The sequence below is a fragment of the Coenobita brevimanus genome, chromosome 85 (genome assembly GCF_032717465.1).
Source record: "Coenobita brevimanus isolate Jiangsu-jjx chromosome 85, ASM3271746v2, whole genome shotgun sequence".
In the NCBI taxonomy this organism is placed as follows: Eukaryota; Metazoa; Arthropoda; class Malacostraca; order Decapoda; family Coenobitidae; genus Coenobita; species Coenobita brevimanus.
Genome location: NC_137038.1, coordinates 17,209,023 through 17,235,130, shown reverse-complemented (window position 1 = coordinate 17,235,130; position 26,108 = coordinate 17,209,023). Strand labels below are relative to the sequence as shown.

The window sequence follows — 26,108 nt, the reverse complement described above, 5'->3', positions numbered from 1 at the left end:
GAGATCTCCATTTTGGTATGCAAAACTGTACCAAAATGCACCATTTTGAACTGTTTCATATAAAGTTTTCTGGACCCCTAGAGCACCTACAGCATCTACAGTGATTACTTTAGCATGGTGATACCAAGCATCTGCATGTTTGTGCAATGCAAGGAAGACAATGTTGCCATCTGATTTCCACAACATCCCCTGGTACTGCTTTCTGGAAGATGGGACTCAATTTTTTAGCTCAGTATTTTTCATGGGCTGCAGAGTCTCACAATTCAGTTTCTTTTAGCTCCTATGCACATTCTGATAAAGAGGAAAAGGCATACACTTACTGTTTTCACCAGACAGCTGAGCTTAATGTTTTGTCCTGTAAGGGTATGTGATTAGACAGTATTTATACCACATCTTGAACACATAATCTGAAAATGAAGTGTCTGGTCTCATATACAGGGAGCAGACTGTAGCACCAGTCAAGCAGGGCAGTACTCCCAAGGTGGATGGAAAGCTGATGATAAGGAGAGCTGGAACTTCCATTTCATCAGCCCTTGGGACTAACTTCTGATCATCCCCCTTTGCTGAACTTTTTCAGTGTTTCAGTAACACAGAGAGTAGACCAGCATTCTCCCCAATATGAGTTCCTTCAACTGTCAACACTAAACTGCATGCACATTACACACTACACTCAATGTTCAAAATTAAAACTAAAAATGGCATCCCAACACCAAGCCTCGGAGTCCTGGGGGGTGGACCATTAAATCCCCCCACCATCCACCCCTCTCCTGGTGAAGACCAAGAAAGATGCCTGGAACCACTGTCTGACTAACTTCTTGTTCATTTTTGCAACATTCATGGACTTTCTTCAAATTTTCTCTCAGTTGATCACCACCCTACCTCCTCTAAACTTCGCCATCTCTTCCTCACCAAGACTCAGCCGTATGAAGCAACTGATGGCAAACCCTTCTCTGTATCCTCCTACTTTCTTTATACTTATTTCAGAGTCAAAGGTGGCTGTTGTGTATTTGTATGCAACAAAATATCTTACTCTCATGTTCCTGAAGTGTACTTCTGAATTCTCTGCTCCCTGGCTTTGGCTATCCTGTCATTCTCTGACTAAATACGGTAAACTCTCAGTTATCGGGTATAATTCAGCCAAGCCCCATGCCAAATAAAGCAAAACACCAGATTTTTCATAGTACCTCCCATCAGCTCAATATTTGGCATCAGGCTGGATTTTGTGTTACCATCCGTCTCAACCCTCTGTCCTAAAAACTCTCCCGTAAAAGCTGAAAATTAAGCATAAAATACCATAAAGTAATAATACAGTACAGTTATATAGTACAGTAATACAGCGCCAGTTGGCTACCGTTTTCGAGCCGGTTGATAAGCCTCAATGCCGGACAGTGCATGGAACTGCTTGTTATGTCCTGTTTCTGTGCCGGATATTGCATAATTCCACCAGATATTCCTTTAAATCGAGCCGAGCCATCAGCATTGGATATTGCATTGGGCCGGATATTTTGACGATGGATAACTGACAGTTTACTGTATATCTGTGCTGGTTACATATCCCCTAATTCTACTGTGAAAAATTCTTTGACCATCTTACTTCTGAGATAGAACACATCCTATCAGTTTCTCCATTCTCTGAAGCCTCCATTCTAGGTGATTTCAATGTTCACCACCACCTTTGGCTCTCCTCTACTTTCACTGATCCACCTGGTGAATAAGCCTACATCTTTTCTATCCTTGATGACCAAGAGCAGTTTGTACAGCACCCTACCCAAATCCCTGACTCCCATGGAGAGAGCTCCAGCATACATGGCCTCTTCCATACAACTAAACCTTCTACTTATGCTGCTAATGTCTTCTCTCTGTTGGGCTCCTCCGATCACAACCTTATCACCTTAACCTGTCCTCTCACTCCAGTAAGGCCTGTGGACCCTCCCAAGAAGCAGCGGCTGTGACACTTAGGAGCTGCTGACTGGAAGGCCCTCAGGCAGTACTTCTTTGATTTCCCTGGAGTGATTATTGCTTCCATATCCAAGAGCCATCTGAATGTGTCTTGCACATTACAGAGGTTATTCTTTCAGGCAAGGAAGCATACATTCCTTTCTCTTATCCTGTGACTAATGCAGAAGACCCCTTGGTTTATTCACACTTGTTCTAATGCTGTCCACAAGGAGATGGCCTACAAAAGGTACTGCAGCCAACCCACCCTTGAATGCCACCTCTTTTATTTTTCAGCCCAGAAACATGCTACATCTGTTCTTCGCACCGCTGGAAGCAAAAATAATTTCATTCATGCTCTGAATTCTCCAACTTGAGTTCCTCTTGCTCCTTTTGGCACCTTGCCAAAAATGGAACATATATGGGTTGGTTATATGGTTACCACCCAGCATTGTAAATGGTTTCCTGGCTTACAGGAAACCATTAGGCTTGTCACTCAATGTAAAGCCACCTGAAAGGGACAGAAGAGTAATAAAAAGTGATAGGAAAGATTGGAGAAATAGGAAAGGAGGGTAGACACAGAAAGAGACTGATAAAGATGAAGGCAGAAGTAGGCGACACTACATCAAGTGAATTGCCACCACCTACCACTGTGTTTCCTAGTAGTATATTGTAGTATGCTCTATTTTGAATTTGTTCAGCCCTTAGCAGTTCTGGTGTGTCTGTTTCTTCCCATGAAAACATTTTTAAAAATCCTCTTCTTGTTTCAGGTTCCCATCTTTCAACCCTATCACATCAGCTGAAGAGTGTGCAGCCAAGATCATAGAAGGAGTGAGGCAGGAAAAAGAGGTCATTTGTATACCTGGCAAGGATTATTATGGCATCAAACTTACAAAGTAAGCTTTTGTAATATTCATGCTATTTTTCTAGAGAATATTTAAGTATTTTCATAAAGCATACAGATTATGAGTTCTGTTTATAAGTTGATATGACAAGTAATGGTGGATTAAATAAGGCAGTTAATCCTTTGATTCTGAGAGGTTCCATAAAGGCCAGATAAAATACAGGAGGTTCTCTTTTGCTTAGAGTTAAAAAAGAGAAAGAAAAAAGATTAACACAAATTTTATAATTAATGGGAGAAAATTCTTTTGGGACTCAGCCACATACAACTTACACCTCCCTTGTATTGTTCGTTCTGTCCCCTTTGGTTTATTTAGGTCAGACTTTTTCATTTAGCTGTTGTATTAGTGTGCTGTATTACCTATCATTTACACTCTGAAATTAAAATCCATTCTGTCAGAGACTGCCTTGATATGAGAGGCACACAGTTCTGTGCAACAGCCTGTATCAGTACACAACAGCTTTGTTATTAGGTTATAGAGCAACACAGTATATCTAGGCACATAAAATTGTCACCAAACAAACATTATCATGCCCTCTATAACAGCATCCCACCTTTAGACATTCCAACACCAACAGTGAAGAAGTACACCTCCAGACAGAAATTCGTGATACAGGATAATCTGCCACCAGAGGTCAGGTTAATCGCACAAGTCTACCCCCCCTAACTCCCCCTCCTTACCCCCACCAAAACACTGATTTGTTAGGCGGATGGATCGGAGATATGAAGCTTCACTCATTCTCACGTTTTGCCGCATGTAATGTTACTTTTATTTATTTTACTATTATGTGTATTATCAAATGCATAGATCCATCTTCAGTTCCATGAGAAGTAATTAATCGAAGTTTTAGATCCAAACTGATAAGCAATTCAAGTAACCAATATAAGTTTTTTGGCCACATAAGTCCATCTCCTGCCTTGTCATCTGGACAGCCACATATGCACCTACCTACTTACTCACCTAGCCACTCTACCTATCCAACACAACCCACCGACCTCATCCCAGCCACCCACCCAGCCCACCGATCCCTGCTATCCACCCTGCTTACCCACGAGTGCCATACACGAAACTCACCCAACAATGCTACTCAACACATTCACTCAATCACTTCACCCTGAACCTATCCAGCCATCCAACCCAACAACCCACTTAGATCATCCCGACCACGCAATCGTCTCAGCCTCCCTGGCTACCAACGGTGCCCACTCACCCTGTCGACTCACTGTCCGCACATTCTAACATCCTATCTTGCCCACCAACCCCTGCCACCCACCCTCTCCATTCACAAATTCCACCCACCCTGCACACCCATCAATGCCATCCATCTCATCCATCCACAAAACCCTCCCACCTCTCCCTGAACACTCCCCACCCACCTCACCCTACCCATCCACCCATCCTGTTCACCCACTCCTCCCACCGACCCACCTGCCCATCCACATGCCCAACCACCCTACTTACCCAACCCCATTCACTCCAGCACCCCATTCACCCATTTGAATCCGACTGATCCATCAAACTCATCTTATCCAAACCTAACTTACCGACCCCTCCCAAACAACCCACATATCCAACCACCTACCCACCCAGCCCACCAAATGCATCCATTCACTAACCCATTTACCCCTACAACCTGCCCAAAATCACTCCACACACCACACCCAACAACTGCCCCCCCCCCCCTCTACCATTACCACTGTCCACCCACCCTGGCGATGCACCGAACTACCACACCCACCAATTCAACCTCATCAACTCCACCTTGCCAACCAACTGACACACACACACACACACACACACACACACACACACACACACACACACACGCAGTAACAAATACAATACAGGAAAGAGAAGGATGGGTGGACAGTATCTATTTAGATTTCAAGAAAGCTTTTGACACAGTACCACACCAAAGACTTTTATGGAAACTGTACCATCAAGGAGGAATTCGAGGCAAACTGTTTTGTTGGATGCAAGATTTTCTCATAAAAAGAGAAATGAGAACAGTTCTAAGGGGAAACTACTCATCATGGAAAGAAGTGACTAGTGGAGTACCACAGGGTTCAGTGCTGGCACCAATCATGTTTTTAGTGTATATAAATGATATAAACAGTAACACTGGAAATGAGAGCTATCTGAATATGTTTGCAGATGATGCAAAAATACAAAGGAGAATTACTAACACAGACTCTTGTAAAGAGCTACAAGAAGAATTAATTAAACTTCATGAATGGAGTGTCACGGGGTTTTTAAAATAAAGGCAATTATTAAAAATAATGATAATGATATTGAAGAGCAGGGACAATGATTGTCTTACTAAATCAAGCAACGATTACTTTACGCTAGCTTGCTTCGCACGATTCTCTAAGAACGAGAATTTATAAACTTTCTCGACAGTACACAGCAGAGACTAATCACTCAATTGCTGTTTATTTGTACTGTAGCCTCTGGAGAAAGTTACTTCACCCCTGACAATAAATAACTAATACTAATAACAGTATCAGGTTCTTGCTGATGCTTAACTCCTAGGAGGCACAACGGATTTTAAGGTTAATACACAAGACTGGCCTAAGTACCAGTTATGAATGCAAACGTTTATGCAAGCTAGGAGCTATGAGAAATAAGCTTAATTGCGGAGAAATGAAACAAGAGTTTACATTACATTAAGCTCAAGAAAAAGAACTGTTAAATTTATTGATTACAAAAATAAATTTAACGTTGCAATTCAAAATCAAATTAATGAGATCACACTCACTCACTCACTCGAGCTAAATTCTTACGCCTAGGAAAAACACAACATGCGGCGCAGCCGGCCAGCATGTAAGGAAACAGCTCACTTAACTAAACTCTTAAACCTAGGAAAATACAAAAAGGAAATACTGGTCAGTGAATGCAGTATATCACCCAAAGCTGGAGAGCTAAGGGTGGGAGCTTGGAGAAACTGTCAAGCGGAGTCTGGGTACTAGCTGACCTCTCTCTACTCTCACTTCTGGAGCACAGGTCCTCTCTCCGTCACAGCAAACACTTGACTGAATAAGTCGTGGGAAAGAAAAGCAGAGCACTAGGCCGCATTTTTCTAACGGTTGAGTGAGCGAAACGCGCTCAAAACAAATCGCTCAGCGGAAGCGCCAATGTCTCACACAAGGACGATCACTTATGATACTGACAAATTGATTTGAAAGGACTCCCGCCGATGAGCGGTTAACTGAACGATAAACAGTGAGTTTTCCACTAATAGTTCGTGGCATCTCACAAAAGGGAAATGTCGCGAATTTGAATCGTGACATTATGCCCCATGAAAATTAAATCTTTCTTCCTTTAGAAGAAAGATTTCAGTATACATACATATAAATCCTAACTCAGTCACACAAGATTCACACTGTGGTGTGTGTGCTATCCTGCTACAGGAGAAAGTCGCAGTCGCCATTGAGCGAAAAAACCTCGTATTTACGTTAATAGAAACAAGCTTGAGGGAAAAACTCCGTGACAACGGTGAAAATCCTGTACTCATTTCAAACTGAGTGAAAGTTCGCTACATTTACATTAACAACTAATTGTTATGTAGTGTAGTGTATGTAATACACGGTGTAGGTGTGACAGTTGTAGTGTAACTGTACCTACGTGTAAAATGACAGTACAAATTTATAGTAAAATAATGACGACGAGGCAGAAGAGAAGGGGTGGCAGCATGCGACAGGAACGACCAGCTGATCTGCACGGCAATGCTGCACCCACCAACTACACCTGCGAAAGGAATTAAGGTGGAGCATCAGAACTGTTATTTCTCTCTCTCTCTCTCTCTGCCTAGCAATCAGTACTTATGGCATTATTAACCAGGAAACGTAATTCTTGAATTCACAAATTGCTTAGAACCCTTATAGCTTACTGCTTAATGCTTATTAACTAGGAAATGTGCCAGTTCTTGAATTACTCAAATCTCTTAGAACGGGCAGTTTACTAGTTAACCTAACATTATTAACCAGGAAACATGCCAGTTCTTGAATTCACAAATTGCTTAGAACGGGCAGTTTACTGGTTAACCTAACTGTACACTTACGACTAATACAGGAAGCTGAAAATCGCTACGCAATCTCGGGCAGGTCACGTTTTAACACCCACCGTGGGTGTGAGCACTCATGTGGGTAATGTGCATTCTCCGGGAATCCTCAGAGAGGCCCACAGCTTGAGACGTTCCACAAGGTAATTCGTACACAGCCTCGGACTGTCTCTGCAGGGTTCTCAAACTTCCCCCTTAACTTATGATATACATGTATGTACAGGATATACTGTGTCCTGTGGGGCCAACAAGTGAGACGTCTGGTCTACACTTTTAACTGGGAGCCAGGCTGGTCCTTGGATTACTCAAATCTCTGAGCCCGCCTATTTACGGAACCCAACATACAACAGTTGCTAGTTAGTAAGCAGTTAGTAGGTGAGACATCAGATCTACACCCACATTACCACTACCCTGTCTCTCAACTGACTCAGAGATTACAGGTGTGGTTACAAACGGCACAGGAAGGACATGTCCCTGATTAGTGGTGTTACTTTGACACACACTGCAGGAACGCACAAAACTATCTATGTCTCGTCCCATCCCTGGCCAGAAAAAGTCAGCTCGGATACAGCCCTAGGTCTTCCTTTTGCCCATGTGACCTCCTGAGGCTGAACAATGACCCCATTGTAACACTGCTAGGCGGTACTTGGCGGGAACGACAAACTGCAGTCAAACCTCGCCCTCGGGTGTTCGTGACTCACGGTAGAGCCGTCCCTGTTTACGAAGGAACTTGGCTCGACCTCCCCGTGAATACTTAATCACTCGACCCTTTTGTTTGTTCCGCACGGCAGCAAGTGTCGGGTCAGAATGTTGTTCTTGTACAACAAGTTGGCTACACATCAGATCTTGCAGCGATTCAATGATCACTGGGGTGACACAGTCTGGAGCCTCAGCCGTGGCTCGTGTTACCGCAGCAGCCGAAGTCTGAGTAGCGTCATGTTCGGTGCAACTATCCTTGACACCATAAATATTGCCAATGATGAGGTCAAATAAAGGTTCTGGCATGACAACTGCAAGTGTCGTACCAGTATAAAATGGAGATGCCACCTGGATACATGCCTCAGGGAACAATCTCACTGATCCATCAATAAGGTTTGCATGGATCTGTCGACCTGTATACTGCTCAGGCCGAACTAAACACTGCTTGACAGAGCAACCTGAGGAACCATTGTCTCTCAGGACCTTCACAGGAATGCCTCCCACAAACCCTGGCTGAACAAGGAAGGTACTGTCACCTGTGGGAGGGCCTGTGGAGGAAGCAGCTAGCCACTCATGAGGCTGCTGAATTGATGCGGCAAACATTGTGCCTTGTGAATTATATTGGGAAGATGGAACATTGGCCATCTGTGGAGGGGGGTTCACTGTCACTGTGGGACTAGTGAACTGTGGGGAAGTACCCATACTGGTAGAGACGTGACCACCGTGCTGCTGCTGAGGAATGAAGGCTGCGTTCGCTTCCTGCCTCTTTTGAGCTGGTGGTGAAAAAGTTTGTCCTGACGGTCGGTTGCGTGGCTGATACTGCTGCTGGTTAGGGTACTTGTTGTACCTCTTCCACCCAGGTTTCTGAGTGTTTTGCCCCTGGTCCTTCCACTGCGGTTTTGGACCTTGGCCATTATTCTGAGAATGGCCTTGTTGCTGGGGTTCAATCTGAGACGGTTTCCCAGATTTATCAGATTTTCTGTTCCAGGTGTTTTGCTTACGAGTTTGATACCCGTATGCAGTAAAGAATGCGTCAGCCTTCTCTGCCATTTGGCTGGCATCTTTCACCTGGCAGATCTTAAGCTGTGCTATGAGCTCAGCAGGCCGCGACCTCTCTAGCTGTGTACGCAGCATAAGGTCAATTATCCCCTCATGCGTGGAAGGAGTTTCATCTTTCTCCATCCACTCACCTAGGTAAGCAGTGAGATGGTCAAGGAACTGAACAGCTGTCTCCTTGTCTTGGAGACGAGCTCGCATGAATTGAACTTTGGCGTCGTCTACTGTGAGACCATATGCCTTAATGAGTGCGGCTTTCATCACTTCATACGTGAGATTGTCTCCACAAATTCTGTGGAGAATATCGAGGGCAGGGCCCTCAAACAGGCTAAGAAACTGAAGCCGCTTAGCTGCATCATCGAGCTGGTAAAGTTGAGCCATGTCTTCAAATCGAGCTATGTATGGCTCGATTCGCTCGCCATCTTTGTAATGGGGAAGCTTGATGCGTGGGATCGCCAGGACATGTGCAGGGAGAACGCTAGTGGAGCTTTGACCAACTGCACCAGATGTATCTGAAGCCAAGGAATCTCGCTTGAGCTTCAGCATTTCATGTTCGTGTTTTTCGCGTGCTTCTCGCTTGGCATGTTCGTGTTCTCGTTCTCTCTCTCGTTCCTCATGCTGTTCTCGCTCGTGTTCTAAGTCGAGTTCGCACTGTTTTTGCTCGTGTTCGCGCTGTTGTTGCTCTTTTTCTAACTCGAGCTCGCGTTGTTTCTGCTCGTGTTCGCGCTGTTCTCGCTCGTATTCGCGCTGAATCTTACGCTATTCACGTGCATCATTCTCGCGCTGCTGGTCCATATTATGCTGTGAGTGTATGTACTCTTTAATTTCAGTTGGGTCTGTAAGACCCATATCTTTGGCTTCCTGTAAAAATATGGTGGTAGCCATGTCGCTAACTCAATCTAAATAACTAGCGACTCAGTACTGATTGCTGCTTCGCAAACGAATGCTAATAAATACAAGTAAAGAGTACAGACACAAGCTAGTGGTGACCAGTCTTATCTAGTTAACTGGATAAGAATAAAGCAAAAATCCAAATGACTGGGAAGACTCAGTAATTAACGCAATGGGTACAGCTGTTACCCAGGAGCAAATAAAATCGTCTGGCGTTACCAAGAATAAAGTACTAAATAGTGTTAAGTACTCAGTGGATTAATAAAGCAAAAATTCACTTGCTAAATTAACGGTAAACACCAGTAAACTTGTGCCTATAAACTTTAATGATAAATACCTAAATATGAACGAGTGAGCACTATCTCGTGAATAGCTTTAAAGCTAGGAGTTAATATCCTGGCGAAGTCGCCAATTGTCACGGGGTTTTTTAAAATAAAGGCAATTATTAAAAATAATGATAATGATATTGAAGAGCAGGGACAATGATTGTCTTACTAAATCAAGCAACGATTACCTTACGCTAGCTTGCTTCGCACGATTCTCTAAGAACGAGAATTTATAAACTTTCTCGACAGTACACAGCAGAGACTAATCACTCAATTGCTGTTTATTTGTACTGTAGCCTCTGGAGAAAGTTACTTCACCCCTGACAATAAATAACTAATACTAATAACAGTATCAGGTTCTTGCTGATGCTTAACTCCTAGGAGGCACAACGGATTTTAAGGTTAATACACAATACTGGCCTAAGTACCAGTTATGAATGCAAACGTTTATGCAAGCTAGGAGCTATGAGAAATAAGCTTAATTGCGGAGAAATGAAACAAGAGTTTACATTACATTAAGCTCAAGAAAAAGAACTGTTAAATTTATTGATTACAAAAATAAATTTAACGTTGCAATTCAAAATCAAATTAATGAGATCGCACTCACTCACTCACTCGAGCTAAATTCTTATGCCTAGGAAAAACACAACATGCGGCACAGCCGGCCAGCATGTAAGGAAACAGCTCGCTTAACTAAACTCTTAAACCTAGGAAAATACAAAAAGGAAATACTGGTCAATGAATGCGGTGTATCACCCAAAGCTGGAGAGCTAAGGGTGGGAGCTTGGAGAAACTGTGTCAAGCGGAGTCTGGGTACTAGCTGACCTCTCTCTACTCTCACTTCTGGAGCACAGGTCCTCTCTCCGTCACAGCAAACACTTGACTGAATAAGTCGTGGGAAAGAAAAGCAGAGCATTAGGCCGCATTTTCCTAACGGTCGAGTGAGCGAAACGCGCTCAAAACAAATCGCTCAGCGGAAGCGCCAATGTCTCACACAAGGACGATCACTTATGACACTGACAAATTGAATTGAAAGGACTCCCGCCGATGAGCGGTTAACTGAATGATAAACAGTGAGTTTTCCACTAATAGTTCATGGCTTCTCACAAAAGGGAAATGTCGCCAATTTGATTCGTGACATGGAGTAATACATGGCAAATGGAATTCAATGTGGACAAGTGTCATGTAATCAAGTTTGGTAAAAGTGGAAAAAGACCTGATTGGGATTATAAGTTAGGAAATAAAACCCTATATACATCAGAAAGAGAGAAGGACCTAGGTGTGATTATCAGTAACAGACTATCTCCTTCTGACCACATCAGCGAGAAGGTACGGAACATGTATACACTGCTTGCAAATATGAGAATAGCATTCACATACATAAATGAAGACATGCTAAGAAAGATAATAACATCATTCATTAGATCAACCCTGGAATATGCATCAGTAGTCTGGAGTCCTCATCTCAAAAAACACATCGACAAGATTGAAAAAATTCAAAGGGCCGCTACAAGATGGATACCAAGCTTAAAGGACCTAAGCTACGAAGAAAGACTAAATAGACTGAATCTGCCAACACTACAGGAGAGAAGGAAATGAGGTGGTATGATAATGCTATATAAGTGCATATCAGGGAAGGAGAAAATAGACATAAATGATTACTTAACATATGGAGAAGCATCAGAAAGAGGACACTGCAAAAAACTGCATAAGAAGAGAGGTGACAAAGATGTAAGGAAATTCAGTTTCCCAAACAGAGCAATTGATCAATGGAATGCACTACCGAATGAAATAGTGTGTGCCAAAACAATTCACAAATTTAAGGATATGTACGATAAATATGGTTTAAAACATGGGATAGTACGAGCTTGACTCATTCCTGTAAAGATACAATCAGGTAAGAACAATTAGGTAAGAACACAGGGAAAGAGAGAGAGAGAGAGAGAGAAACAAAACACGCATAAACAGACAGACAGACAGAAACACACACCCAAAATTCCAACTTCAGGATAGCATATGACATAGTTAACAGCAATGAAAGTTACAAAAAGAGTCTAAACTATAAAAAAGGAAATTATCATGACCTAAAGAAGTATTTCTTAGAAGTTGATTGGGAAAATGAGCTTAGAGGACAAGATATAAATGCTGTATATAAAAAATTCTGTGAATTTTATGAAATAGGAGTCCATAAGTACATCCCACAGCACAAAGAAGCAGATAAGAAAATACAGAAATGGTTCAATACAGAATGTAAAAAATTAAAAGAAAGAAGAGATTCGTTGTGGAATAGATACAGAAGACACAATAGTGAAAGGGCATATAATAATTACAAACAGGCAAGAAACGATTATACAGGAATAAGGAGGGAAGCCCAAAAACAGTTTGAGGAGGATATAATAAATAAAAGTAGTGATCAACCAAAGCTGTTTTACAGCTACATCAGAAGCAAAACCAAAGTAAAAGATATAATACAATCCATTACGGATGAGGGAATCATCTATACACAAGAGAAAGCTATTTGTGAAGCACTAAATAAGAATTTGCAATCAGTTTTTACAGAAGAAAAAAATTTTGAGAGGGACTATGTGGAACATGCATGTCCACACATACTACCAGATATACAAATATCAGAAAAACTAATACAGGAGGAGTTAAGTAAATTAGACAGAGGAAAAGCAAATGGTCCTGATGAAATTTCTTGTTGGGTGCAACGAGAATGTGCAAAGGAGTTAAGTAAACCATTATTTTTAATTTTCAAGAAATCCTTGAGTCAAGGTAAACTACCTGATATTTGGAAGAAAGTAAATATTGTCCCCTTATTCAAGACAGGGAATAGACAAAATCCACTCAACTACCGACCAGTATCACTGACAAGTGTTGTAAGCAAGGTATTAGAAAAGCTTATAAGAAAAGCTTGGGTAAATCATCTAGAAGATCTCAGTACGATAACAGAGAGACAGTTTGGTTTCAGAAAAGGAAAATCATGTGTTACTAATCTGTTGAGCTACTATGACTGAGTAACACACGCAATACAGGAAAGAGAAGGATAGGTGGACAGTATCTATTTAGATTTCAAGAAAGCTTTTGACACAGTACAACACCAAAGACTTTTATGGAAACTATATCATCAAGGAGGAATTCGAGGCAAACTGTTTTGTTGGATGCAAGATTTTCTCATAAAAAGAGAAATGAGAATAGTACTAAGGGGAAACTACTCATCATGGAAAGAAGTGACTAGTGGAGTACCACAGGGTTCAGTGCTGGCACCAATCATGTTTTTAGTGTATATAAATGATATAAACAGTAACACTGGAAATGAGAGCTATCTGAATATGTTTGCAGATGATGGAAAAATACGAAGGAGAATTACTAACACAGACTCTTGTAAAGAGCTACAAGAAGAATTAAATAAACTTCATGAATGGAGTAATACATGGTAAATGGAATTCAATGTGGACAAGTGTCATGTAATCAAGTTTGGTAAAAGTGGAAAAAGACCTGATTGGGATTATACATTAGGAAATAAAACCCTATACACATCAGAAAGAGAGAAAGACCTAGGTGTGATTATCAGTAACAGACCATCTCCGGCTGACCACATCAGTGAGAAGGTACGGAACATGTATACACTGCATGCAAATATGAGAATAGCATTCACATGCATAGATGAAGACATGCTAAGAAGGATAATAACATCATTCATTAGACCAACCCTGGAATATGCATCAGTAGTCTGGAGTCCTCATCTCAAAAAACACATAGACAAGATTGAAAAAGTTCAAAGGGCCGCTACAAGATGGATACCAAGCTTAAAGGATCTAAGCTACGAAGAAAGACTAAATAAACTGAATCTACCAACACTACAGAAGAGAAGGGAAAGAGATGACATGATAATGTTATAAAAATGCATATCAGGGAAGGAGAAAATAGACATAAATGATTACTTAACATATGAGGAAGCATCAGCAAGAGGACAGTGCAAAAAACTTCATAATAAGAGAGGTGATAAAGACGTGAGGAAATTCATTTTCCCAAACAGAGCAATTGATCAGTGGAATGCACTACCGAATGAAATAGTGTGTGCCAAAACAATTCACAAATTTAAGGATACGTACGATAAATATGGTTTAAGATACGGGACAGTATGAGCTTGACTCATTCATGTAAAGATACAATTAGGTAAGAACAATTAGGTAAGGTAAGAAACACACACACACACACACACACACACACACACACACACACACACACACACATACACACACACACACACACACACACACACACACACACACAAATTTTTGGAGAGTAATGGATATGAAACTAAGGAAGTGGTATTTAAGGAAATAAGAAGTGAAGGAAACTAAGGGGGATGGCTGTGAAAGATCAGAAGTTGAGGAAGTGGTACGGACAGAGAGTAGGAGAGAAGAGGGTATTAAAAACGTCAAAAATAATTTGAAGGTGATATATACTAATGTTGATGGTTTCATATCGACAAGGATCGAAATTAACGATTTCTTGAGAGAACATGAACCTGATATCATGTGGTTTGTAGAGACCAAATTAAGAGAAGATATTGATGTTCATTTGGGAGATGGTAAATACAAACTGTGGAGAAAAGACAGAAAAGAAAAAAAGGGAGGAGGAGTGATGATAGCAGTGAAGAACAGCATAAATGTAGATACTGTGGAAATGGGAGAAGGCAGGGCTGAAGTGATATATATGAAATTAGAAACTGGAGAGAATGTTAAGAGAGATATGGCGGTAGTGTATGTTCCCCCAAAGACGAGAGCATGGAAGGATGACGAATACCATGAGATGTTGTCAGATATGGCTAGCTATTTACAAAAAATAATTGAGAAAAGCAATAATATAATTTTGGTGGGTGACTTTAACTATAAAGAGGTGAACTGAGAGGAATGGTACTCGGGAGGTGGCGAGGATTCGTGGGGCACTATGTTATTAAATATAATAATGAATAATGTGATGACGCAATGGGTCAAAGAAGAGACACGGTTTTGAGGTGAGGACACACCAGCAAGGTTAGATTTACTGTTTACCAAAGAACCCGATGTAATAGAATCATTGAAATATCTCTGTCCTTTAGGAAAAAGTGATCATGTGGTCATTGAGTTCCAGATGTTAATAGGGAACGTCGAGCCAAGAGACGAGCTTCATGAACAGGGAAGATACAACTTTGGGAATGCAAATTTTACAGGGTGAGAGAATGGGAATATGGTTTAGGTATATGTGCGGGAGTCAATGAAAATGAGAGGGCAAGAGAGGGAGTATGTCTGATGATAAGCAAGAAGTGGAAGGAGAAATAAGAGAGAATGGAACAGTGGGTGCAAGGATTGTATGGGTGAGGATGAAAGTAGGTATACAAGCGTGGGCGATTGTATGTGTGTATGCCCCGACAAAGGATCAAGTGGCAAGAATGAAAGATGAGTTTTGGGTGAGTGTAGAAGCGTGTATGGACAAGTTTGAGAGGAGCGAGAGAGTGCTGTTGATTGGAGACATGAATGGCAAAGTTGGGAATGTACGAGTGGATGGAGTGGTTGGTCAGTGGGGTGTGCCAGCTGATGTAGATGAGAATGGAAGTGCTTTGGTGGACATCTGTGCTTTTAAGGGGTTGGCAATAGCCAACACCTACTTTCGGCATAAGATGATCCACCGGTATACATGGAGAGTAATGAGGAGGATGGATGGTGAACTTGTTGAACGAAAGGCAATGATAGACTACGTGTGTGTGGATGAGCGAATGAGAAGACAAGTGTTGGATGCAAGAGTGTGGAGAGGGTGGGGGAATGGAGTCTCGGACCATCACTTAGTGATGGCCAAAGTAGAGCTGCAAAGAAAGTGGTTGAGGAGACAAAGGGGAAGACAGGAGGAAGCAACTCCTGTGAGAAGAGTGGAGAAATTGCAAGATAGTGAGAAAATGGCAGAGTATAAGAGCATAGTGGAAGAAAGATTGGGAAGGTATGAGCTAGAGCAGATGGAAAGGGTGGAAGACGTATGTAAGATATTCACGGAAGAGATAGGCGCAGTGTGTGAGGTGGTTTGTGGAGTGAGGAGGAGATGCAAGGGTGTGGAAGGGACAGCATGGTGGAATGATGAGGTGAAACGAGCTGTGGAACAAAAGAAGAAGGCATATAGTGAATGGTTAGCAAGTAGAGGTAGGGGAGAAGATGAGAGAGAAAAGAGAGAGGTATATGTGAGCAGGAGAAGGGAGGTTAAGAGACTGGTGAAGGAGAGTAAAAAGAAAGTGGATGAAGAGTTTGGGAGGAATCTGAGTGTGAAATGGAGGGAGAGTAAGAAATTATTTTGGAAGGAGGTAAAGAAAGTAAGGCAGTGTGAAAGGGGAAATAGTAGGGGAGTGAAAGATAGGAATAATAGATTGTTGGTGGAGAAGAAAGAGAAACTGAGGAGATGGAAGAAGGACTTTGAGGATTTGTTCAATGTGGAGAGTGAGAGCAGTGCGAGTATAAGTGGTTGGGGAATGGCTGGGAGAAGAAGAGATGAGAGGAGGGAGGAAGAGATCAGTAGGGTGGAAGTAGTGGAAGCGATGAAGATTAAGTTGGGAAAGGCCCCAGGAATTGATGGAGTGTGTGGTGAAATGCTTAGGTATGGGGGTGAGATTGTTGTGGAGTGGATGTGGAAGTTGTGTAGATTGGCTTGGGAAGAGGGAAGGGTTCCAGAGGACTGGAAATCAGGTATAATTGTTCCTTTATACAAAGGAAAAGGGGAGAGAGAAGTATGTGGTAACCATAGGGGTATTTGCCTACTTAGTGTGACTGGTAAAATATATGGTAGAATACTCATTGATAGGGTTAGGCATATGACAGAGGAACTAGTTGGAGAAGAACAAGGGGGATTTAGGAAGGGAAAAGGGTGTTTAGATCAGATATTTGTTCTAAGATGTTTAGTGGAGAAGTATTTAGAGAAGGGAAGGAAAGTGTATGCTGCCTTCATGGACTTGGAGAAAGCTTATAACAGAATAGATAGGCAAGGTATGTGGAAGGTATTAAGAATATATGGAGTGGAGGGGAAATTGTTGAGTGCTGTGAAGAGTATGTACGAGGGAGCTTGGGGGTACTGTGCAAGTGGATGGTGAGCTGAGTCAGTTCTTTGATCTCAGTGTGGGACTGAAACAGGGTTGTGTGATGTCTCCATGGCTGTTTAATATATACATGGATGGGGTTGTAAAGGAGGTGCAGGGTAGGGCAGTGGATGTGGGGGTGGCTCTAATGAATGAGGGTGAGATTTGGAAGCTTCCGGTGTTGCTGTTTGCTGATTATATAGTACTGTTGAGTGAAGATGAATGGAAGTTGCAAGGTTTGGTGAATGAATTTGGGACAGTGTGTAGGAGGAGGAATCTGAAAGTTAATGTAAACAAAAGTAAAGTTATGGTGTTTGAGAGGAATGAAGTCACAGAGTGTGCAGTGAGGTTGGATGGTGAGGATATGGAGAATGTGAGTGCATTCAAGTACAGTACTTGGGTAGTGTGATGAGTAAGGATGGAACTTTGGGGGATGAAGTGCATGAAAGGGTACAGCAGGGAAGGAAGGTTGTTGGTACACTGAAAGCAGTGATGAGAAATAGGGAGGTGAGTATTGAAGTTAAGAAGTCACTGCATGATAGTATTGTTATCCCTACCCTGACGTATGGAAGCGAGGCATGGACCTTGCAAGAGGGGAACAAGTCAAGAGTAAGAGCAGTGGAAATGAGTTACTTGAGAGGAGCATGTGGAGTGATGTGGAGGGACAGGTTGACGAATGAAGAAGTGAAGGAACGCTGTGGGGTGGATGTGGATGTGGTTGAGAAGATTAGGAGAAATACACTGAGGTGGTTTGGACATGTGAAGAGAATGGAGAATGAAAGACTGACTAAGAGGGTGTATGTAGGTGAGGTGGAGGGAGGGAGAGGGAGAGGTAGACCGAGGATGAGGTGGAGGGATGGAGTTGAGAGGTATATGAGGGAGGGTGTGTGTGAGCTGGGGGGAGGGTAGTCAAATGGTGGGTGACAGAGCGACTTGGAGGCATTTTGTCTGCGGCCACCCTTTGCGTGATTAGGGCATCGGGCTATAGATAGATAGATAGATAAACTTTTTGAAAATGCAGATTGGAGAAAATTCAGAGAAACAAGAGAGATACAGAGGAAGTGGGATATCTTTCTAGACCTCTATAATTTGGGAGTGGAAAAATTTGTACCAAGAGTAAGAGGGAAAGAAAACAGGAAAAACGAGTGGTTTAATAGAAGGTGTATGATAGCAAAAAAAGAGAGAGATAAGGCGTGGAACATTTGGAGAAAGAGAGGTAACAATAGAACAAAGGAAGAATATAAAAGAACAAGAAATGAATACACAAGAATATGTAGAGAAGAAGAAAGGAATTTTGAAAAAGGTATAATAGACAAATGCAAGGATGAACCCAAACTGTTTTATAGATTTGTTAATGGCAAACTGAAACAAAAGGAAGGAATCACCAAACTGAAAGTAGAAGGAGAGGTCTATAAAGATGCGGCAATGCAAGCAGAAATAATGAACAAACGTTTCCAGTCAATTTTCACTAAAGAAAAGGAGCTTGTGGAAGGGGAGGGAGTGATTCGAAATGTTCCGGTGATAAAAGATATAAAAGTGGAGGTACAGGAAGTGTATAAATTACTGGAAACTCAAGATGTAAGGAAAGCCCTAGGACCTGATGGAATTTCTAATTGGGTACTGAAAGAATGCAGAGAACAACTAGCGGATAAAATTCACAGTTTAATCATATGCTCACTGGAAGAGGGGAAAGTGCCACAAGAATGGAAGAGGGCAAATGTGGTATCAATTTACAAGGGAGGAAACAGGGAAGAACCCCTGAATTATAGACCAGTGTCTCTAACCAGCATGGTTGCAAAATTGTGTGAGAGAATCCTGAAAGACAGATGGATAAAATATCTGGAAGAAATGAATGTTTTGGCTGAATGTCAGTTTGGATTCAGAAGTGGAAGGTCATGTGTTTCTAACTTGTTGAGCTTTTACTCAAGAGTGATTGACTTGGTACAGGAGAGAGATGGTTGGGTGGATTGTGTGTACTTAGACTTAGAGAAGGCCTTTGACAAGGTACCTCATAAGAGACTAATGTGGAAACTAGAATATATAGGAGGACTGAAGGGGAAACTTCTGGAATGGATGAGAGACATTTTGAGAGACAGACAAATGAGGACAGTAATAAAGGATAGGATGTCTGGATGGAGGGAAGTAACAAGTGGAGTCTCTCAAGGCTCGGTGTTGGCGCCAGTAATGTTCCTGATTTACGTAAATGATATGGTAGATGGAGTGAATAGTTATGGAAGTCTGTTTGCTGATGATGTAAAGATCTTGAGGAAGGTAGAGGTTGAGGAGGATTGTAAAATACTGCAGGAGGATTTGGATAGGATACACGATTGGAGCCGGACATGGGAAATGAAATTTAATGTAAAGAAATGTAAAATATTGGAAATGGGTAAAAGTACCAGGAGGCCATCACTGAATTATTTGTTGGGTAATGAATTAATCACAAAAAGGAGAGAAGAGAAAGATTTGGGAGTGCTGGTCCAAGATAGTTTGTCACCGGAAAAGCACATTAACAAGATAGTTGGAGAGACTTATAAACTCTTGACTGACATAAGAGTAGCATTTCATTATATGGATGAGGAGATGATGAAAAAATTGATAGTGGCCATGATCCGCCCCAGGTTAGAATATGCAGCGGTAGTGTGGTCCCCACACAAAAAGAAAGATATAAACAAGGTTGAGAGAATACAATGAACAGCAACCAAGATGGTCCTCAGTCTGGCAGACCTGTCATACAGAGAGAGGCTGGAAAAACTGGATTTGCCTTCCTTAGAGGAAAGGAGACAGAGGGGAGACATGATTGCAGTGTTCAGGACCATGGTTGGAGTAGATAAAATTGACAAAGAAGATCTGTTTGTATGGGATAAGAGAGCAACAAGAGGACACGGAATGAAATTGAAAAAATCAAGCTGCTTGAAGGATATCAAGAAATATAGCTTTCCTTACAGAAGTATAGACTTATGGAATAGCCTGGACAAAGAGATCGTCCAGTCTAAAAACTTAAACGAGTTTAAAACTAAATTTGACTTATTGAGAAACAGCGACGGAAACCCATGAGCATAGTACAATCCGTGTACAGTATATCACAATTAGGTATATTAGGTAAATACTTAAATATTTGGAACAACTTAGACAAACAAGTGGTGCATGAGAAAAACATTCATATGTGTAAAGTTAGAATTGATAAATTTGGATATGGAGACAGGACAACATGAGCATTGCTTAATTCCTGTATACTACAAATAGGTAAATACACACACACACACACACACACACACACACACACACACTTTGTACTTTTAGTATTGCAAAATGGATACATATTTTAGTAAAGCAAATTTGGAAAAGAAAAGGGATAAAGGTAGAAAGCAAAATGATGATTTCTACCAAGAACTGGTTGAAGTGGAGACTCACAATAGACTGGTTGAACGTGTTCACAAACTAGAAATGGCTTTCAAAAATTAAATTGATGAAATAAAGAAGCAGATGCACTTGCAAAAGGAAGAAATAGAAAAACTAGGAAGGGAGGCCAACAAGAAAGACACAACCATCAGTGAACTACCAGTGGAATTGAGTACACTTAGGAAGAAAATCAGTGAAATGGCAAATACAGTGGTCAATCACGAAAGTGTTATGGAAGAGTTAAAAAATGATACAGACACAATTAGGCAAGTAAGCAGTCAGATAGACCAAAGCAGTGATATTGAGGAGAAGATAACACAGGTGAATGAAGCTGTGCAAAGCTACAAAAATGATGTGGAAACCACATATGCTGAAATGGTGAAAGTAAAGAAAGACTTAGAAACAAGGGTGGAGGAAAAAAGCATTAAACCGGAAGTGAAAAGAATAATCCAAAACAATCCAAAGTTAGTCAGAGATTCAGTAGATATAAACCAATCTATAGTAATCACTGGTATAGAAGAGGAAGAAGTAAAAAACAAGATCACAAGAGACAAAAAGGAGATGGCAAATATAATGAGCTTACTGAAAGAAGTATCAGAGGAAATCTGTAGTAAAGACATAGAGGAACACAAAAGGTTAGGGAAATACGAGAAAAGCAAGACAAGACCTCTAAAGGTGACTTTCCAAAGTGTTAACACTGTGGAGGAGATACTAAAAAATGCAAAGAATCTTATGGAAAAAGAGGAGTTCAAAAATGTATTGATAAAAAGATGCCTAACACAAGAAGAACTGGAATTACTGAAAGAGATAAGGGAGGAAGCAAAAACAAAAAATGAGGGAAGATCAGAAGAGGAGAAGAAGAAATTTTTTTACAAAGTAATAAGATTGAAGGTATGAAAGTGGTACACAAACAGGATGGAATAAAAAGGAGGAAGGTAGTAAAACCATGTCAAGACAAGTATATATACAAGATGATAAAGTTGATGTACTCAAATGTGGATGGAATGGTATCTGAATTACTAGAGATGAATGATTATGTCAGAGAAAATGAACCACAAATAATATGCCTAACTGAAACAAAATTAACACCAAGGATATCCAATGACATACTAAACTTAGAGGAATATGATATATGGAGAAGAGACAGAAATTTAAAAAAAGGAGGAGGAATTATAATATTAACTAAGAAAAATGTAAAAGTCAATGAAATAAAACTAGATATAGCATCACAAGTAGAACTGATTGCAATAGAGATCAACACATCTGAAGGTAAAGTAATTGTAGCCAATTTGTACATGCCACCCAGATCAAGCACATGGGAAAGAGACAAAAATGAGGACCTGGCAGAGAGTACAATTCAGAGTATAAGATCATTACTACATAAAATGGAAGAGAAATCGGAAAGAATTATACTAACTGGAGATTTCAATACAAATATAAATTGGAATACTCTAGATATAATTAGCCAAGAAAGCTGTTGGGACCAAAATCTCCTGGATCTCGTGCAAGAGTTCTTCCTAACGCAACATGTGAGGGAAACCACCAGAAAAAGAGGACTCGATGTACCTTCAGTGCTAGATCTAATATTTACTAGGCAAGAAAATGATATTGACAGTTTAATATATCACCCCCCACTCGGCAAAAGCGATCATGCAGTAGTAAATTACAATTCAGGATAGCATATGACATAGTTAACAGCAATGAAAGTTACAAAAAGAACCTAAACTATAAAAAGGGAAATTAACAAGACCTAAAGAAGTATTTCTTAGAAGTTGATTGGGAAAATGAGCTTAGAGGACAAGATGTAAATGCTGTATATAAAAAATTCTGTGAATTTTATGAAATAGGAGTCCAGAAGTACTTCCCACTGCACAAAGAAGCAGATAAGAAGATACAGAAATGGTTCAATACAGAATGTAAAAAATCAAAAGAAAGAAGAGATTTGTTGTGGAATAGATACAGAAGACGCAATAGTGAAAGGGCTTATAATAATTACAAACAGGCAAGAAATGGATTATACAAGAATACGGAGGGAAGCCCAAAAACAGTTTGAGGAGGATATAATAAATAAAAGTAGTGATCAACCAAAGCTGTTTTACAGCTACATTAGAAGCAAAACCAAAATAAAAGATATAATACAATCCATTACGGACGAGGGAATCAATTATACACAAGAGAAAGATATTTGTGAAGCACTAAATAAGAATTTCCACTTAGGTTTTACAGAAGAAAAAAATTTTGAGAGGGACTATGTGGAACATGCATGTCCACACATACTACCAGATATACAAATAGCAGATAAAGTAATACAGGGGGAGTTAAGTAAATTAGACAGAGGAAAAGCATGTGGTCCTGATGAAATTTCATGTTGGGTACTACCAGAATGTGCAGAGGAGTTAAGTAAACCATTATTTTTAATTTTCAAGAAATCCTTGAGTCAAGGTAAACTACCTGATATTTGGAAGAAAGCAAATATTCTCCCCTTATTCAAGAAGGGAAATAGACAAAATGCACTCAACTACCGACCAGTATCACTGACCAGTGTTGTAGGCAAGGTATTGGAAAAGCTCATAAGAAAAGCTTGGGTAAATCATCTAGAAGAACACAGTATGATAACAGAAAGACAGTTTGGTTTCAGAAAAGGAAAATCATGTGTTACTAATCTGTTGAGCTACTATGAGAGAGTAACAAACACAATTCCAGAAAGAGAAGGATGGGTGGACAGTATCTATTTAGATTTCAAGAAAGCTTTTGACACAGTACCACACCAAAGACTTTTATGGAAACTGTACCATCAAGGAGGAATTCGAGGCAAACTGTTTTGTTGGATGCAAGATTTTCTCATAAAAAGAGAAATGAGAACAGTACTAAGAGGAAATTACTCATCATGGAAAGAAGTGACTAGTGGAGTACCACAGGGTTCAGTGCTGGCACCAATCATATTTTTAGTGTATATAAATGATATAAACAGTAATACTGGAAATGAGAGCTATCTGAATATGTTTGCAGATGATGCAAAAATACAAAGGAGAATTACTAACACAGACTCTTGTAAGGAGCTACAAGAAGAATTAAATAAACTTCATGAATGGAGTAATACATGGCAAATGGAATTCAGTGTGGACATGTGTCATGTAATCAAGTTTAGTAAAAGTGGAAAAAGACCTGATTGGGATTATACATTAGGAAATAAAACCCTATACACATCAGGAAGAGAGAAGGACCTAGGTGTGATTATCAATAACAGACTATCTCCGGCTGACCACATCAGCGAGAAGGTACGGACCATGTATAGACTGCTTACAAATATGAGAATAGCATTCACATACATAAATGAAGACATGCTAAGAAGGATAATAACATCATTCATTAGACCAACCCTGGAATATGCATCAGTAGTCTGGAGTCCTCATCTCAAAAAGCACATAGACAAGATTGAAAAAGTTCAAAGGGCCGCTACAGGATGGATACCAAGCTTAAAGGACCTAAGTTACGAAGAAAGACTAAATAGACTGAATCTACCAACACTACAGGAGAGAAGGAAAAGAGGTGACATGATAATGCTATATAAGTGCATATCAGGGAAGGAGAAAATAGACATAAATGATTACTTAACATATGGAGAAGCATCAGCAAGAGGACACTGGAAAAAACTGCATAAGAAGAGAGGTGATAAAGATGTAAGGAAATTCAGTTTCCCAAACAGAGCAATTGATCAATGGAATGCACTACCGAATGAAATAGTGTGTGCCAAAACAATTCACAAATTTAAGGATATGTATGATAAATATGGTTTAAGACACGGGGTAGTATGAGCTTGACTCATTCCTGTAAAGATACAATTAGGTAAGAACATTTAGGTAAGAACACACACACACACACACACACACACACACACACACACGCGACATCGGCGCTCCGTACCGAACCAACACGGCCAGTGGCATTACCTAAATTAGTATCTTTCTATAAGTCAAGCTCTGTACGAGGTTAGACTAAATGATTTTTCATTATTAATAGGGAAAAAAAAAAAAGTTTAAATAAAACCTGTTCAAACAGGAAAAAGAATCAAGACCAAAGAATATGCTGAGTCATCTGAGGTTTGTTTAGACTACAACAACATGGGGATTGTAATTTTTTTTTTTTTTTTTTTTTTTTTTTTTTTGCGAGGAAGAAGGAACCAAAGGCCATGAGCCCGCAGTAACAGTTCCCTCCAAGAGAAAAACAAAATATAATATAGAGCCAAATTCAAGATCCGATCATTTTGAGATGCCTGGACACACTGCGTTTGAAAGACTGGAGATCATAGGCAGCAGGAAATACAGACAGAGGGAGACAGTTCCAGAGCTGACCTGTTGCATAAATGAAAGACTGGGAGTAACGGTTAACTCTTGCATTAGAGAGTTGGACAGAAAAAGGATGAGAGTTTGCTGCCAGACGGGTGCTACGCGCCCGTCGTAGAGGTGGAGGAATGCAAGCAGACAGTTCAGAGGAGCAGTGACCATTAAAGTAGCGATAGAAAAGAGATAAAGATGCAACAGTGCGGCGAAGAGACAGAGGTTGAAGGGAGTCAGTAAGAGGAGGAGAGTTAATGAGACGAAAAGCCTTTGACTCCACCCTATTGAGAAGAGTTGTATGTGGGGAGCCTCCCCACACATGAGAGTTGTACTCCACACAGGGACGGATAAAACCCCTGTATAGAGTCAACAATTGTGCAGGGGTAAAGAAAGAGCGGAGTCGACTTAGCACACCCAATCTCTTGGAAGCAGATTTTACAAGAGATGTAATATGATCTTTCCAAGATAAGTCCCGAGTAAATGAAACCCCAAGCATGTTCAAGGATGATGCAGGATTAAGCTGAATATTATTAAACATTAGTGGGTATACCTGTGGAAGACTTTGTCGGGTTGATAGGTGTAAGAACTGAGTCTTAGATGCATTAAAGACCACCATATTATTTTTACCCCAATCAGAGATACGAGCCAAATCAGACATTAGGTGTGCCACAGCCTCATCCCTTGCTTGTTGAAGTAACTGTTGAGATGGGCGTTGCGGGAACCGAATGGAAAGGTGAAGGGTGGAGTCGTCAGCGTATGAGTGGATAGGGTTAGATGTACAGCTTAGAAGATCATTGATGAATAAAAGGAAGAGAGTTGGTGATAGGACAGAGCCCTGAGGAACACCACTGTTGATAGATCTAGGAGAAGAACGATGGCCGTCTACAACAGCGGCTATAGAACGACCAGAAAGGAAGCTAGCGATGAAGGCACAGACAGAAGGATAGAAACCGTAGGAGGGCAGTTTGGAAATTAAAGATTTATGCCAGACTCGATCGAAAGCCTTTGAGATGTCAAGTGCAATGGCAAAGCTTTCGCCAAAGTCCCGAAAGGAGGATGACCAGGAGTCTGAAAGGTAGGTGAGAAGATCGCCAGTGGAGCGTCCCTGACGGAACCCATACTGACAATCGGAAAGAAGGTTGTGATAGGAAAGATGCCTTAAAATTTTTCTATTAAGAATTGACTCGAAAACTTTTGAAATACAGGACGTTAAAGCAATTGGACGATAGTTGGAGGGTTGGGAGTGGTCACCCTTCTTTGGGACTGGCTGAATGAGAGCAAACTTCCAGCAAGAAGGAAAGGTACAAGTTGACAGACAAAGGCGAAAGAGTTTGCCTAGGCAGGGTGTAAGCACAGAAGCACAGTTCTTGAGAACAACAGGAGGGACCCCATCAGGCCCATATG

General features: G+C 40.9%; 1 protein-coding gene across 1 annotated transcript in view; it reads left to right on the top strand.

Annotated features, from left to right (window-relative positions):
- Positions 1–26,108, top strand: part of LOC145410366 (epidermal retinol dehydrogenase 2-like) — a 598,304-nt gene that overhangs the window by 468,167 nt on the left and 104,029 nt on the right. Inside the window, exon 7 of the mRNA XM_080280518.1 lies at positions 2,706–2,831. Coding sequence (XP_080136644.1) covers positions 2,706–2,831 — 126 coding nt within the window. The remainder of the gene's footprint in view (positions 1–2,705; positions 2,832–26,108) is intronic.